General features: G+C 42.2%; 1 protein-coding gene across 1 annotated transcript; it reads left to right on the top strand.

Annotated features, from left to right (window-relative positions):
- The first annotated feature begins 1,129 nt into the window (after positions 1-1,129).
- LOC113012797 (neural cell adhesion molecule L1-like) lies at positions 1,130-16,662 on the top strand. The gene is made up of 5 exons (XM_026153116.1): positions 1,130-1,627; positions 1,954-2,113; positions 2,746-2,873; positions 15,293-15,333; positions 15,637-16,662. The coding sequence occupies exons 1-5, from the start codon at positions 1,600-1,602 to the stop codon at positions 15,754-15,756; spliced, it is 477 nt and encodes a 158-aa protein (XP_026008901.1). The 5' UTR covers positions 1,130-1,599; the 3' UTR covers positions 15,757-16,662.
- Positions 16,663-16,866: the final 204 nt, after the last annotated feature.

Below are 16,866 nucleotides of genomic sequence, written 5' to 3'. Positions count from 1 at the left end.
CTCTAGATCTGATATTTATGGTTGTTGCTACGAAATCAATCAACAAATAAATACAAATCATAAGGTTTCTGGGGTCCTGCGATTTCATGATTCAGGTGAAGCAAATATAATCAGGGAAGCAAAATGGAATACGTGTGTGTGAAAGAGAGGGAGACAGATGGAAACATTCAAGGAGTCAAGAAAGTGAATGTGGATGAGTTTAAATACTTGGGGTGGAGCGGGTGGAGATGAGTGTCAGGAGGGATTTGTGACAGAAGGAGAGCAGCAAGAGTGAAAGTTAAAGACCTGCTGTGATGTTTGGTTTGGAGACGCTGTGTCACCAGCTGTCGTCGCTCCCGATTCTTGGATTCTGACCCGGCGGAAACACGACTCGAGACGGGCGTCTCAGTTCAAGAACTTCCTTATTTACCCATGTATAAGAGGAGATGTTCACAGCGTGAAGCCTCCCGCAGATCTGAAGGGCAGGCCCTCGATCTGTCACATGTATACTTTTTCAAAGTTCCTCGTTCAGAGCCTACTTTTCCTGTTATGTAGTACTCTGTGTTCCTGTACCCTTCATACACAGTTTTTATCAAAACATCTCCTTATCTTTTCCTTTTATGGTCTCACACATCAGTTCATCTCTCCTTCTCTGCATGTCCTCATTTTCTATGCACGTGGGTGGCTGCATGTGGGGTCTCTGGATGCGCTAAGCTCTCTAGCTAGTTCAGCTTTTTTTATCTATACTTATCAAGATGTGTTAGTGGCAGTTAGTGCTGCCCTTTGCAGCCAGACTCTAATGCTGCTTCTACACTCTTTCCTATAATGCTGTTTTTTATTTGTAACTACTTGCTCCTGCAGTTGCACAGAGGCCTGCTAGCAGTATAATACTATATACAGTTCCACAGGTGGCACAAAGATGTTGAGATCCTCGGTGTGAGTGAGCAGTACATCAGAGGGACAGCTCACCGTCAGGAGGCGAGGCTGAGGGTTACATTCAACCAGAATTTCATTCCAAAAAACACAAATACACACAAATAGTTACAAACTATGGCTGAAAATAAAGGGAAAAATAAATAAAAAATACATACATATTGGACAAAGGATGTTAAAGATGAAGCCGATTGACAGGAGGAAGAGGAAGGCCTCAGAGGAGATTCATGGACGTGGTGAAGGAGGACTGCAGAGGTTCTAAAGGGAACAGCTGAAAGAAGAAGGCTGAGAGAACCAGCATCCCTGTGCCGTGTCAGTTAGAAACGACGGATCTTTAAGATAAATAAACGTCACTGTTCCTTCAGTGCAGCAGTTTGCAAATAAAAGTCCGATTGCACTGTGAGAATGTATTTCACAGGTTTAAAGAAAATAAGAACTTTAAAGACCCAAATCAGTTTTTCTTCTTTTTAACAGTAAATGTCAACAGGAGTGTAAATATGTGTAACATATAAGGTGGTACACAAAATTAAATTCAGCAGCAGCTCACACACATGACGCACAGATGGATGTAGAGGCGAGGAGCGTGGAGGAGCTGTGGTATTTGGAGGAGGGACTCTTTCAGAGACGTGAGTTCCTGCTTTCCAGTGAAGAAGAAGAGAGGCAGCAGCAAACCATCAGAGCCTCATCATGAAAGTGCGTCACTCCTCTCTGACCTGTGAGTACACTCACCTCTTTGTTCTGTCATGAATGTAAAAATTGCAGCACTGAAAATGGGCACAAACCTTCAGCTACATGGTGGATTTGATTAAAGTCAGACATTCATGATGCTGCCGAACTTTCAGAGTCAGAGTCTGACTTGTTTGGCCTCAACCTTCTCCTGGATTAATAAAAAAAAATTAGTGCTTGTGTTTTTTGTTTTTTAAGTTGGCCACAAAAAATAAACCTTCAGTTTGAATTACAACTCAGCACTGCAGCCTTTACAGAAAAACTTTGTAAGCAGATGCTAAAAACACTCTGTCGTAACTTCTCTGTTACTTTCAGATCGAACGGTGATCCTGACGGGTCCCCAGGACGTTCGCGCCCTCCGAGGTACCAGCGTCCTCCTGGACTGTTGTTTCGCTGTAGATCCTCGGCTGGGCAGTTACCAGGTGGTCTGGAGGCAAGGCGACCGGAAACTATCAGAGTCTAGTGTCGATAAAAAGTAAACAAAAGCACACACTCGCTATGTTTCTGTCCATTCTCAGAACATTCTGAACACGTTGCTGTGTAAATACTCGGCTCAGATTCTGTCAAAACTGACTGCACAGAGCTTCACATCCAAAAGTGAGACAAGTGAGACAGAGCGAGCCACAAACAAGCAGCAACTGAAGGCAGCTGCAGGAAAGTGAAGGAGAGCATCTCCAGAGAGGAAGCAGCATTTAGTGTGGTTCAAACGTCAGATTATTTTCATCCAAGTATTCAGCTAAATCCTTCAAAATCTGTTAGTTTGTGCAATTACTTTTAGCCTCAGTAGTCACGCTTAGAGAAATTGCTGATTTTTTGTTTCCGGGCACTTTCAGGTGTCACCAACAGTCACTGTTGTGAAACGGCACAGCTCTGCCGATGCTTCGTTTTTATAATCACAATCCCTGAGAAACTCTGCCTCTCAAAGAAGCTCTTATTTGTACCGAGCCATGTTACCGACCTGCTGGCAATTAACCCAATGAGATGCAACATGTTCCTCCCACTTTCGCCCTTTCGTCTGTTCTAACATCTCCGTGTTGTTGCCATCAAAGTCAACATCAACATTTCTGGATTTGGGTTGTACACGTGTGCTTCTCCATCTGTGTGTAGGTACATGATCTTTGACAACGGTACACTCAGAGTAATGGACGTCCAATTACACGACACCGCTGAATATTCCTGTGAGGTCATCACGGATGTGGACAAGGTTACCGCCCAGGCCTCCATCACCGTCATCGGTGTGTGTGTTTCTGCATATTTTGTAAAGGGGTGGACCCTCGGCACCAGCCAGAGTCTAATATTGTTTTTAATGACTCACCTTCTATTGTCTCACTGGCTGATAACCACCTGCACCATCGGGCTGTTGGTTCTGATAGTCTTCATCCTCACATGGTGCAAGCACAGCAAATACAGAGGTTATGTTTCCAGCATATTCACAATGTGTCACAGACACAAAAATTATTTTCAAATGTTCACATTAGTTACATATGTTCAATTAAAAAAAAGAGCTGCAATGAAATACAGTTTATTAATTCAGCAGATTTCAGCAGGAGGTAGCATCCACATCCCACAGTATACAAAAAAGAAACACTGGAACAGTTTTCAATGCTTTTTACACAACGACTCAACAGTCGCTATTTATTCAACTGGATGACGTTTAAACGTTTCACAGCATAACTGTTACCCCTGCTTTACTGTTGTCCTCCAGCCTCACGTGCACTTTGAATGATTGTTCCCTCTAACAGAGGAACATCCTTTGTTTGTTCCACAGGTTTGAGGACCAGAGGAAACTCAGAGGGCACAAACATGGAGGTGACTTTCTTTCTCTTTGGTTCCTCTCACTGTTGACAGACTGCTACTGTAACAAAGAAATAAAGCAGTCACAGTGTGATGGTTCAGTTTGTAGACTGTTCCAGAAATTACAGTCCAAGAAGGTGAATTCAAACAGGTAGGTGACAAAAATGGCCGCCCAGACGGAGACTCCAACAACAAACAGAGACACTGTTGTCTGAGAGGTTCAACGAGGCAACGTGGAAATATTTACCAGCACAAATGATTTAACCAAGTCAGAGTCTCTTCTTTTTATGTGAAGAAGACAGTTTGTCTCTGTTTCAGGACGTCAACTACGAGAACTTTACTCCAGGTTCTACACGTGAAGACTCGACCTACCAGAGCCTCGATCCAGCCGGCAGGGACCAGGACCAGACCTACTCTACACTCACACACCACACATGAGACTCTCTGGATTCACGCCTGGGTTTGTTTCAGTGCCTCAGGTTTAAAGTTTGAACACAAACCCTGAAAACTGTAAATATTGACTCACTTTGGAGTCAGCTTGAAGTGGCTGTTAGAGGAACTGCAGCTGCTGGAACGTCTGCAGGAAGAACCAGCCCCACCAGCCCCCATCATCCTACACGAGTGCCCCGTGGACACTGTGAAGTCTTTCTGCTGCAGCGTGTCATCCATTTGTCTGAGAAGGTGTCTGCAGTCTTCCTTCTCTCCAACACCTCGACACCTCCAGGACCCCGAGACTGACACGAAAAATGTCTTCTGACCCCTCCCACCCTGGACAGAAACAGTCGCTCCCCTCAGTATCATGAAACTGCCAATATTATGTACATGTTATTAAAAACAACAAAACACATTACCTCCCCTGATCAGTCTGTTTTTTGTACACTAAGAAAAATAATTAAATGTTATAGATTTCATATTTTACTCAACCCTAAACAGAGACAACTTTGAATTCTTCTGTTTTATTTGAGTGTTTTAAGTGAATCCATTGCATTAAATGTTCATTTGGAATCACTTGATGGATCTGCATCAGACTAATCAGCTGGTTAGCCACACAGAGCTAACAGCAAACCATATACAGTGGGGCAAAAAAGTATTTAGTCAGCCACCGATTGTGCAAGTTCCCCCACTTAAAATGATGACAGAGGTCAGTAATTTGCACCAGAGGTACACTTCAACTGTGAGAGACAGAATGTGAAAAAAAAATCCATGAATCCACATGGTAGGATTTGTAAAGAATTTATTCGTAAATCAGGGTGGAAAATAAGTATTTGGTCAATAACAAAAATACAACTCAATACTTTGTAACATAACCTTTGTTGGCAATAACAGAGGTCAAACGTTTACTATAGGTCTTTACCAGGGGCCTGTTCTTCGTACCTCGCTAAGTGAGTTAGCTGGATTAGATTGTTGACGATTTCGCGTGATCCTGGATCGTTCGGTTCCCCGAAGCTCATCCGGGACTTGCTGTCATAGCAACAGAGCCGTAAGCGTAAACCTGCTCCCGAGCAGGTTTACTTTATGTAAACAGGATTAGATCGCGGCCACGCAGGTATGTCCGCTTCATTTATACGAAAGCAACAGCGATATTCCACCACTGTTTCACCATAAATAAATATTATCAATGTAACTAAAGATAATGCAGCACCTGATCCTTTTATTGATGTCACACAGATACATACAGGTCATTCCCTAAAAAAGGGAAATGTACTATTAACATTCTATTACATGTATGTGATTATTACAGATGTAATTCATATTTCAGAGTAGTAATTGTAAATTACTTCGTGTAATCAAGATGAGAGACCACGGCTATAAAAGCGAAGGTGGATTTGGGAAGTCTGTCGCAGCCATGTCCTGTCCGTATACGCGAGCAACCCATTGAGGAAGGTGCAAGATTGATAAGGAGAGTCCTCAGAATTCAGCGTATATTGCGGGACAGACAGGATCCTTTAGCTCAGCGCGACAGTGTGCTCATAGAGAGATATCGATATTCCCGTGTGGGTATTATTTACTTAACCAACTTGTTGACGAGGGGGTGCAGGACCACCACCTGTCTTTTTTTGCTCTGCCCTTTTCTTTGTTGCTGTTATGAACAAACAAACAGATTATTCCAGGGTCTCTTTCCAAGAGACGACAAGCAATCTAAGAGATAAATATTACCATTCTGTAGAATACTCCTGTATTCCACTTTTACTTGTTCCCATGTTCTAGTGGGTCCTGTTGTGGCTCTAATGTGAAAGGGGATATAATATAACATATTATAATATAATATAATGTAATATAATATTGGTTAATATAGTGTAATATAATAAATCTACCCTACCGCCTACTGGTGTTGGCCAGAGGGGCCGATGGCGCAATATGGCAGCCTGGCTTCTGTCAGTCTGCCCCAGGGCAGCTGTGGCTACAACTGTAGCTGCCTCCACCAGTGTGTGAATGTGAGAGTGACTGAATAGTGCTATTGTAAAGCGCTTTGGGTGCCTTGAAAAGCGCTATATAAATCCAATATATTATTATTATTATTATTAAATTACTTACGAGTTTAATTTGTCAGCAACTTTCTGCCAGCCCTCTCTCCTTGCTTTTGCAGCCTTTGCAGTGTTCCCTTGCGTTCTGATTTAACTCTGAAACTCCTGAAATCCCTCACTCAGGAGTTCTTGCTCTGCTGCCGAAAAATACCGAGCCGAGCGCGCTCCTTCGACATTTTCGCCGACCAATCAGAGGGTTGCCGATCACTGTTTCTGCTATCGATGCGTATCCCCTTTTACGGCACCCAGTGATCGCACATTACTTCATCCAGCTGTACTAATCGTCAACAGCAGGTGTGTTCGGGGAACCGGATTAGCGCGCTCACGGTTAGCGCGATGGTTTGGTCTTGGATGTTTCATTTGATCTTGGATGTAGTAAGCGACGTACGAAGCACAGGGCCCAGGTTTGCACACACAGTAGCTGGTATTTTGGCCCATTCCTCCATGCAGATCTTCTCGAGAGCAGTGATGTTTTGGGGCTGTCGCCGAGCAACACGGACTTTCAACTCCCGCCACAGATTTTCTATGGGGTTGAGGTCTGGAGACTGGCTAGGCCACTCCAGGACTTTCAAATGCTTCTTACGGAGCCACTCCTTTGTTGCCCGGGCGGTGTGTTTTGGATCATTGTCATGTTGGAAGACCCAGCCTCGTTTCATCTTCAAAGTTCTCACTGATGGAAGGAGGTTTTGGCTCCAAATCTCACGATACATGGCCCCATTCATTCTGTCCTTAACACGGATCAGTCGTCCTGTCCCCTTGGCAGAAAAACAGCCCCATAGCATGATGTTTCCACCCCCATGCTTCACAGTAGGTATGGTGTTCTTGGGATGCAACTCAGTATTCTTCGTCCTCCAAACACGACGAGTTGAGTTTATACCAAAAAGTTCTACTTTGGTTTCATCTGACCACATGACATTCTCCCAATCCTCTGCTGTATCATCCATGTGCTCTCTGGCAAACTTCAGACGGGCCTGGACATGCACTGGCTTCAGCAGCGGAACACGTCTGGCACTGCGGGATTTGATTCCCTGCCGTTGTAGTGTGTTACTGATGGTGACCTTTGTTACTTTGGTCCCAGCTCTCTGCAGGTCATTCACCAGGTCCCCCCGTGTGGTTCTGGGATCTTTGCTCACCGTTCTCATGATCATTTTGACCCCACGGGATGAGATCTTGCGTGGAGCCCCAGATCGAGGGAGATTATCAGTGGTCTTGTATGTCTTCCATTTTCTGATGATTGCTCCCACAGTTGATTTTTTCACACCAAGCTGCTTGCCTATTGTAGATTCACTCTTCCCAGTCTGGTGCAGGTCTACAATACTTTTCCTGGTGTCCTTCGAAAGCTCTTTGGTCTTGGCCATGGCGGCGTTTGGAGTCTGACTGTTTGAGGCTGTGGACAGGTGTCTTTTATACAGATGATGAGTTCAAACAGGTGCCATTCATACAGGTAACGAGTGGGGGACAGAAAAGCTTCTTACAGAAGACGTTACAGGTCTGTGAGAGCCAGAGATTTTCCATGTTTGAGGTGACCAAATACTTATTTTCCACCCTGATTTACGAATAAATTCTTTACAAATCCTACCATGTGGATTCATGGATTTTTTTTTCACATTCTGTCTCTCACAGTTGAAGTGTACCTCTGGTGCAAATTACTGACCTCTGTCATCATTTTAAGTGGGGGAACTTGCACAATCGGTGGCTGACTAAATACTTTTTTGCCCCACTGTAAAACCTTAGCATACGCAGCAGCTACAAGGATGGTGTTCTTATTCTATTATTATTACAGTGGTTGAAACATCATAAGTCTGCCTTCACTTTGTAATCCACATCAGTCCTGCTGCAAATCCCACATTTCCACAGCGTTCCTGTGACTTTTGGTGTTCTTTAGGTCAGCACTATGTTGGTGTTTGAACTGAATCAGATTATTTGTCTGGAACAGACTTTGGTGTCACACCAGTTTGTACTACAGGATGGAGTAGGGAGCTGATGTGGGGTCCAGTCTGTGAAAGAGCAGCTGTTCCAGTTACCCTAACTTACAACAACAACACAATCAGTGGATGTGATGAGCACGTTACCTACTGAACTGCAAACGGAGGAATTTCTGTGGATCATTTTTGTTAACTGCTTATTCAGCTGAGGGTCACAGGGGTGGAGTCTGTCCCAGCTGTCACAGGGAGAGAGGCGGGTCCACCTGCACAGGTCGCAAGTCAGAAAGGACAGAAACCACACTCTCTCATATACACACCTATATGTTTTGGGCACAACCTGACAACCGTCTCATTGGACCGTGGGAGAGCACATGAATGTCACAGAAAGACCCCAGCTGACCAAGACCCTTGAACCTGGAGACTTTAATCTGGGCAGCAGTGCCTGACATCACCTCACCGCCCCGACGTCAGGCTCTAATCTTGTGTTTGTGTTTTACTCCAGGGCAGCTGCCGTGACACCGTCACCTGGAGGAGTTTTAGTTTAGAACTCCTGTTATCAGATACATGGATATAAAGTCTTTACTTTTTATGTGTCTTTATGCAATACACGTGGATTCTGTCAACTCAGTATTAATATTCAAGTCAAGCCAGCTTCATTTGAACAGCACATTTTAAAAATAATTACTCCATTACTAAAATAATCAATAGCTGCAGCCCTACAGCTGTCCCCACCTGAGGAACTGGCGCGGGTGCAGGCCGGGCCCCGGTCGCTCTCACCCCGGGAACAGGGATGGGTGAAGGAGCAGGTTCAGGAGAAGCCCCAGGAACTGGAGGATAGACTGTGCTGGGGTGAAGCTGCAGAACAGGAGGGCCAATCTGAGCCATACTTGGGAGTGATAACTGCTATTAACAGCCATTGGATAGAGTGATAACCATGGTGGGTCTAGTCAGTATAATCAGCAGTAAATGAGTGTGTGGGTGAAGAAATGCTGCACACAGTGCTGTTTGATTCAAGAACCCAAAGCAAAACTCAAAAAGTGTCTCAGGGAGGGGAACCAGCCAGATGTTGTCAGTGTCACTGGTGGAAATCCAGCTGCACTAACCCTCCAGTACATGAGACCTGCCACACAAACAGGCCTACAGAAAGACAGGGTGGAGTGATTCAGCACACAGTACACAGGCGGCTGCTGGCTGCAGACAGGCTCATTACATACAGAGACGTTCTCTTCACACTGATGCAAATAAAAGAAATTATATGACAGATTTTACAGATGTATTTAGCAGTCAGTCAGCACTTTGAGGTTTTTGATTCCATAATAGTTGTTGTGAAATCAGAGTAAGAACAGTGGGCTGGACCTGTCTGGGAACTTTGTCTCAAACTGAGAAAGAGCTCCATCGTCATACATTAGTCTGAAGGTAACAATGTTGAGAAATGCGAGAGCTTGTAGAATATTTCGAATGAGTTTGATTTGTTCCTTCATCCTGTTGATTTATAAAATTCATAACATGTGTGCTTAAACAACATTAAACTGTAGGTCTCCTGTCATAATCAGTTCAGTTATAATCATACTGAAATACCATTGAAACGTTTTTTTTACCATGAAACATGAACCTGGGACAGTTGCCTACAAACACCAAGCAGGTAGTCCTCTGATTACATCAAACAGAAAACAGGCCGATAAACAGATAAACAGATAAACCCTCAGCCTTACACTGGAATTCAGTGTCGCGAAATCAGTTTTACCCCGGTTCTTTTTATTCCTCGAGCATCCAGAGATGGCACCGGACTCAGTAGTCATTTTCACAAAATCTTTATTCATCTTTATTCATCTTCATTTATCTTTACTCTTCTTCATTTAAGCATGCACTTCTAGAAGGGAAGATGAGGCCGGTGTCCCTCTGCAAAAATCTTCATCCCTTTGTTAGTTCCACCCAGCTTTATAGAAACAACCCCATCATAAAACCCCCCTACGGTGTGCTGCAAACTCTGTCTGTGTCTATGTGAGTGCTCATGAGTGAGTGTGTGCGCATACCTGTGTGTATGTGTGTGCACATGAGTGACTGTGCGTGTGGATGTGTGTGCGTGACAGTTAAAACACTGTGGGTGTAGGTGACTCCCTAGAGGTCATAAAACCCCTCTCCCTTCTAGACCACAGTTACAAGTATCATAAATGTTGCAACCCCCACCCTAAAGCTTCCTCTGGGGAATTTCCACTCAGTGGGGGAGAAGCCTCCTACAATCTAAGTTCACAACAGAGTGAGGCCTTTATTACTCTACACACAGTGTCTCTACAATAGTTCTATATTCTACAATAACACATTTCTAAACTCTAGATCAGCTAAATATTCTACATCAGCAACACTTCAAATGTTTCCAAAAACATAAGTTGCTCTCTCTCAGTCTCCGGTAGGTCACAAATATCAGATTACAGCTGATTTATTTATTTAATTTGTTTAATATTAAACTTTACTCTGTCAAAAGAATTTTTTTTTTGGGTCTCAGGAGGATCAGTTGGCTGAGTGTGACAGTAACATTCCTGCATTCCTGGAACTGGAATATTGAGCTAACTGGAATAATGTTGGGATGTCTGATGTCGGACTGAGGACGTACTGGATGCTACACTGACTCGTGCGTCACCTTGTGGTTCAAAGTGGTATTACACGAGGCTGTCATGTAATACCACTTTGAACCACAAGGTGATTGAAATGTTTGATATAATATCAGAACTGTTGTTCTTTCATATTCTGTTCATAGATGTATTTAAATGTGCAAAGATTTGAAACTCATGTTAAACAAACTGTGAGAAGAAAGAAAGTCTGACTCTTTTCTAACATTTGACCCAAACTGTTTTTCTAAATGATCCCAAACTAAAGTTCTTCAGATACAGTAAGAGAAATGATTTCATGATGAATGATGATCATTGTTGGAGGTTTTGGTCACTGTGCTGAATTTAACAGAGTCAAGTGTCATCATTGTATTTCCACTTTGCACATAATACTATAAATATAAGGAGGAAGCCTGAGGCCCTGCAGCAGACTCACAGACAGATGCAGAGGGGAGGAGTGTAGAGGTGCTGTGGTGTTTGGAGGAGGGACTCCTTCAGTCAGAGAAGTGAGGCGTCACAAGTTCCTGGTTTCCAGTGAAGAAGAAGAGAGGCAGCAGTGAACCATCAGAGCCTCATCATGAAAGTCCGTCACACTCTGATCTGCTGCTTCTTCCTTTGTGAGTACATTCACTTGTTCTTTCTGTCACTCTCCTTCTTCAACATGTTTCTGTTGTTAAACATGATGATCAGAGTCACTATGAGTCACTTTCATGGACGCTTCTTCCATTCAAACTGCTTTTATTCATGATTTCATGGATGTGTTTGTGGCCAGTATGGACAGAAGAAACCATCACAGTGAGACATTCATGGACATGTTGCTGCTCACTTTGGCTTTAGGATTCGTCCTTTCAAAGATGGTTTCTTACAAGTGTTTGTTACGTCCTCAAAATAACCTGTAACATCAAAATAAAAACTCCACCTGATACTTTCAGTTATTATTTGAAAATACAAACTTGTTGATCAAGTCAATGAATTTTTCTTTGAAAGACAAAAACACATTTTGTTGCTTTTACTGTTACATGTTCATGTTTCTTCACTGTGACTATTCACAGTTCACTCGCACAGTGCATATAGATTTGACAAAATGACATCACTACCTGCAAACAAATATAAACCTGTGAGTGACGTGAGTGAAATCTGTCAGCATCTTCAAACCCAGAGTTGTGTGAAAAGTTATTTCCTAATTCTTCCTGTTTGTCCTGTTGGAGCTGAACAGAAATACGACTGCACAGAGTTTAAATGCTGGAATGAACTGAAATCATTCACATAAAGTAACTGACTCACATCAGCTGCTGAGTTTGGCTTCAGAGCTTTGAAATAGAGTCATAAATTACTCAATAACATGTCGTTCATTGCAAGTATTTGTTACGTCCTCAAACAAACTGTAGTCAGTGATATAAAGGGGAAAAACTGCTGCTTTCAATCATCAGATTATTTCATTTACTCAGTAAAACTAAATTACAACAAATAAAAACTTCATCACTGGTTTTGTTGTTGCTTCATGAACTTTGACACCAGCAGTACATTTAAACTAAATGATGACATCACTTCCTGTGGATGAAACACATGAAAAACTTGCATGTTGAGCTGTTGCTTCAATCTCTCAACACATAATTACTACAAGTACCACACAGAGGAGTTATGAGTCATTTACATGTTTTGTTTATCTTCATCTTTTATTGTCATTTTATTCATGCATAGGAAACATGTTCAGATATATTTTGAGTCGTGTCGACTGGAAGAAGATTTTCCACCACTTTAGACAATAAAATGTATTTGACATGAATCATTGTTGTTATTCAGACTTTAGTCTCAGTGTGTCTGTGTGTGAATGTTGTGATCAGACTGCAGCTTCTTACAGGAAGTACAAACAGTAACTGTTGATGGTTCATGTTTCCAACAGCTCTGCAGGAGGGAAACCCTGAAGTCACCGATGCTCAGATTCTTCACTATGGAGTCATTGGAGGAGATTTTAAAGCTGGATTTGCCTTTAATTCTGCAGGAATATGGAAGATGTTCTGCAGAGAAGAATGTGAAGGAGAAAACATTCTCATTAACACAACTGATGTCAGAGCTCAAACAGGCAGATACAGCATTGAATATGAATGGACTGGTTCTCATGGTTTATATGTGAGCATCTCAAAGCTGACTGAGTCTGACTCTGGACAATACAGCTGTGGTTTGGGTGGATCTTCATCATCAGCTTCACTCACACAGTTTGTGATCGTTGTTGCTGAAGGTGAGTTTCTGTTTCAGCTGTGGAAATGTTTAGTTTCTGTTCCTGAAGCAAAGTTTGAGTTTCACTGACAGCTGCTGACGGTTTAAAGAAGCTGAAGTTTGTTCTTCTGTCAACTGTTGGTTACATTTGGACTCCTCTAAGTAACCGATGAACTGCAGCTGGGACACGAGTGTGTGTGAATATTAGTGAGTGTGTCAGCTGATAATGATGTGAATGAAATGTTGATGTCAGAAACAGACGCTGATGAATGAAAGAAGATTTTCTGATGTAACTTTGATTTTCTTTGATGAGTTTTTGCTTCTGTGTCGTCGGTTTGATCTTTCCAAGAGTTCCCCTCACAGCAAAATGGATTCTTCCTCAATGAATGTGTGACAATCACATTCACAACACAAACGTCCATCCAGACTTTAAATGTACTTAAAACCATGAAGGGTTCACAGTTTAGAGTCTATACTTGTCATAAAAGCTGATTTTCATGAATCCAATCAGTCTGATGATGAAGCCGTTTAAATCTCAGTTAGTCCAACAGTTCCTCTGTCAGACTGGTTGAACTGGGCAGCTCCCAGTGTAACTGTGGATCAAACTGGAGTTATTGTGATCAGACTGCATCATCTTCAGCACAGATAGTAACTATTGATCGTTTGTCTCTTTAACAGCACTGCTGGATGGAAACGATGATCAGCTGAAACACTTTGATAAAGAAACTGGAAGCTCTCTCACAGTCGGATGTTCCTTTAAACAACCTGGAAACAGAAAGTTGTTCTGCAGAGGAGAGTGTGGAGGACACAACATTCTTGTTCTTACACTTGATAACAGAGCTCAGAGCGACAGATACAACATTGGATATGATTCAGGAGTTCTGTATGTGAGCATCACACAGCTGACCAAGTCTGACTCAGGACGGTACAGCTGTATACTGGGTGGATCTTCCAGCAGGTCATTCAGAGACTTTGCGGTCACTGTCACAGACGGTGAGTTTTTACTGACATTAATCAAATGTTGTCAGAGTGGAGCTGTTCAGCTGTTCCTTATTTCCTGTCATATATCTGCTGTTCCAGTGGTGGATGTTCATGTTGAACACGAGCAAAGTTTCTAATAATGAGCTCAGTGTCTGTACAGTGATCCCTGTGAGCCAACAGCTCAGGCTGCTCTCAGCACTCAGTTTATCTCAACATAGAAACAGAATTATTTAGAAACAAGATTATTTAGAATGTGAACTTTGTAAAGTTACTGTGATGGAGAGCAGGAATCAGAGTGTGGAGCTGGAAATGAACAGGTGACCATTAATGTCCCTAAATGTCTTTATTGTTTCCAAGAACCTGATATTTCAACATACATTCATATTTTATTTCATTGTTAAACTATTTTAGTGCATTTTTTTAATCTAAAACTAAATTTTCCAAACTGTTTTTTTCTCAATCAGTGGATCCATTTAAGGCTCGTTTGATTTCTCAGCTGATTTTTGAATCTTTGTGTTTTTCTTCTTCACAGCTCCAAACATTTATAAGTCAAACTTTCCTCTCTGCTCTTGTTCAGCAGCTGGACCATCAGCCACGACTACAGGAAGCTGCACACCTTCATTAACTTTGACTGGAAGCACTGAGCAGCCTGAAAGAGCAGCATCTGCAGGTACATCCATCTATGAGTCTGAGAGTAGAAACACTGACAGATTCTTTATAACCTGAGTGAAAACTGGTTTAATTATTATCATAATTACTCCTTAATGTGTCCTGTTATATGCTTTTCATTTAGTTTGACAAGTGACATTAGCAAACAATCTGAGGTGAATATGTTCTTTAGAAGCTGTAAAATGCTAAAATAACACAACCTCTATTTCATATTATTTCAGTCTGTAGGTGATGAGTTCTTACTGTACAGCTCTATATACTGTACGCATGTCTTCAGCTTGTTGTTCTTCTCAATCAGCTGCAGATGTGCTGCTGGTTGTGGGTCTGACTCTGGCTCTCATCATCATCCTCTCATCACTGACTGTTCTAATAATCTGCATCAAGAGGAAGAGCAGCAGAGGTAAGACAACAGAGACACAGAAACACACAGAACGTCTCGTTTCTAACCAAAAACTCTTTTTTCACTTCACTTGAAGTCTGTTCAAACAGCTGCAGTCAAACATCAAAATTTTTCATCCTGCTTGTCCACTTTGGGCTCTAAGAGGAGAGTGGAGTGACTTGTAGAGATGATGTTAAACACTGGAAGTAACTGAATCCTAAACTGTGTCACACATGAACTCTGGACACTGTCAGCAGGATCAGATCCAGATGTTCTCTGCTTCAGACGTGTGAAGTAAAAACAGGAAAAATATTCTGACTACACGACCCATGAAAACTGTAAAATAGTATAATTATTGTGGATCACTTCTTCAGTACACAGGAGGAGACTCGAGCAAATGTGAGTCTTTGATTCTGAAGGCAAAGTCTAAAATGAAGCCTAATAAAGTCCAACTAAGCAGGATGAAAGAACAGGAGGGGCAGCAGTGATCTTCAGCCTCACGTGCACTTTGAATGATTGTTCCCTCTAACAGAGGAACATCCTTTGTTTGTTCCACAGGGTTGAGGACCAGAGGAAACTCAGAGGGCACAAACATGGAGGTGACTTTCTTTCTCTTTGGTTCCTCTCACTGTTGACAGACTGCTACTGTAACAAAGAAATAAAGCAGTCACAGTGTGATGGTTCAGTTTGTAGACTGTTCCAGAAATTACAGTCCAAGAAGGTGAATTCAAACAGGTAGGTGACAAAAATGGCCGCCCAGACGGAGACTCCAACAACAAACAGAGACACTGTTGTCTGAGAGGTTCAACGAGGCAACGTGGAAATATTTACCAGCACAAATGATTTAACCAAGTCAGAGTCTCTTCTTTTTATGTGAAGAAGACAGTTTTTCTCTGTTTCAGGACGTCCACTACGAGAACTGTACTCCAGGTTCTACACGTGAAGACTCGACCTACCAGAGCCTCAATCCAGCCGGCAGGGACCAGGACCAGACCTACTCTACACTCACACACCACAAATGAGACTCTCTGGATTCACACCTGGGTTTGTTTTTGTACTTGAAGACTTCAGTCTTTTTACAGACCCTGGAAATTCACAGCAACTACACCCATAAATGTGCACATTTTAAGCCTTAATACAACTTAATAGGTTAAGTTTTAAAAATAAACAACTCCCTGAATGTTTGTTATAAAGGAGGAAATTGCAGATAGAAAGACAAAAACGTCTTGGTCTCTGTCTGTCACCCTTGTAAAACGTGTTTATTTCCAGTGTAAAGTTGGACATCAAGTCTATGGTTAACTCACTGGAGCCTCAAGTGAACATTAGTGAACTGCATTTTTTTTTTTATCATTTTAATTTGCAACAAGACTAATGAGAACATGCCAGATCAGCTCATTTTTGCATGCTTGTCACATCCATTTACTTCAGTGCTCACTCCACTGTGCTCCCATGTATTCATCGGCTGTCTCTTATGCTCTGCTTAGCTGTGGTTTTGATCTACTCTGCAGGTTATGTCCAAGTTACTGTCCTAACTTGCAGGTTTTATCTCAGGTTCATTGCTAGTGCATGTTTCTGTGTGTGAAAAGTGCATTTAGTCCCAGAAGTTCACAGTCTGATATGATTTTCAATAAGATTTTTGCTGCTGTTTACTTTGCCCTGTCGTTGACACAGTAATACTTATGATATGCAATTAAACAACTTCAGGCTTAGCTCGGTTTTCTTTATGAATGCCATTAAGTGTTATTGAACATATCTTATTTTCTTTTGTAATTAATTGATTTCTTTTAATAAACAGGCAGAACTTGTAACTGAAGCCACGTCTCTTCTTCTCCAAACCTCACTGTGTGCTGGTTAATGGCCGTGATGTGCAAAGCGAGGCTTCATGAAACACGAAACACGCCACGCATGTGTGCTGGAATTATATTCAGGCTTCGAGACGATCTGAAAACATCTCCACAGTGACACCTGCTGGACAATTTTACTATCGCCACATCTTGGAGATGCTGTTTATGAGATACTCGCAGCAGAAGCGTCAGTGAGACTTAAGATAAAAGTAAAAAACGCATGTCGTGAAAATCGTTAAGAAGTAGGTCACCTGTATTCATGTGTTTTTCTAATATTTCTTTTACAAT

This window comes from Astatotilapia calliptera, chromosome 20 (genome assembly GCF_900246225.1).
Source record: "Astatotilapia calliptera chromosome 20, fAstCal1.2, whole genome shotgun sequence".
Lineage (NCBI taxonomy): Eukaryota > Metazoa > Chordata > Actinopteri > Cichliformes > Cichlidae > Astatotilapia > Astatotilapia calliptera.
The sequence above is the reverse complement of the archived record's forward strand: the minus strand, read 5'-3'. Positions and strand labels throughout refer to the sequence as shown.

Bases quoted from the DNA above. Each gene is read 5' to 3' on its own strand.
- LOC113012797 (XM_026153116.1), top strand. From the start codon at position 1,600: ATGAAAGTGCGTCACTCCTCTCTGACCT. The intron at 1,628-1,953 runs GTGAGTACACTC...TGTTACTTTCAG, and splicing joins GCGTCACTCCTCTCTGACCT to ATCGAACGGTGATCCTGACG. The intron at 2,114-2,745 runs GTAAACAAAAGC...ATCTGTGTGTAG, and splicing joins GAGTCTAGTGTCGATAAAAA to GTACATGATCTTTGACAACG.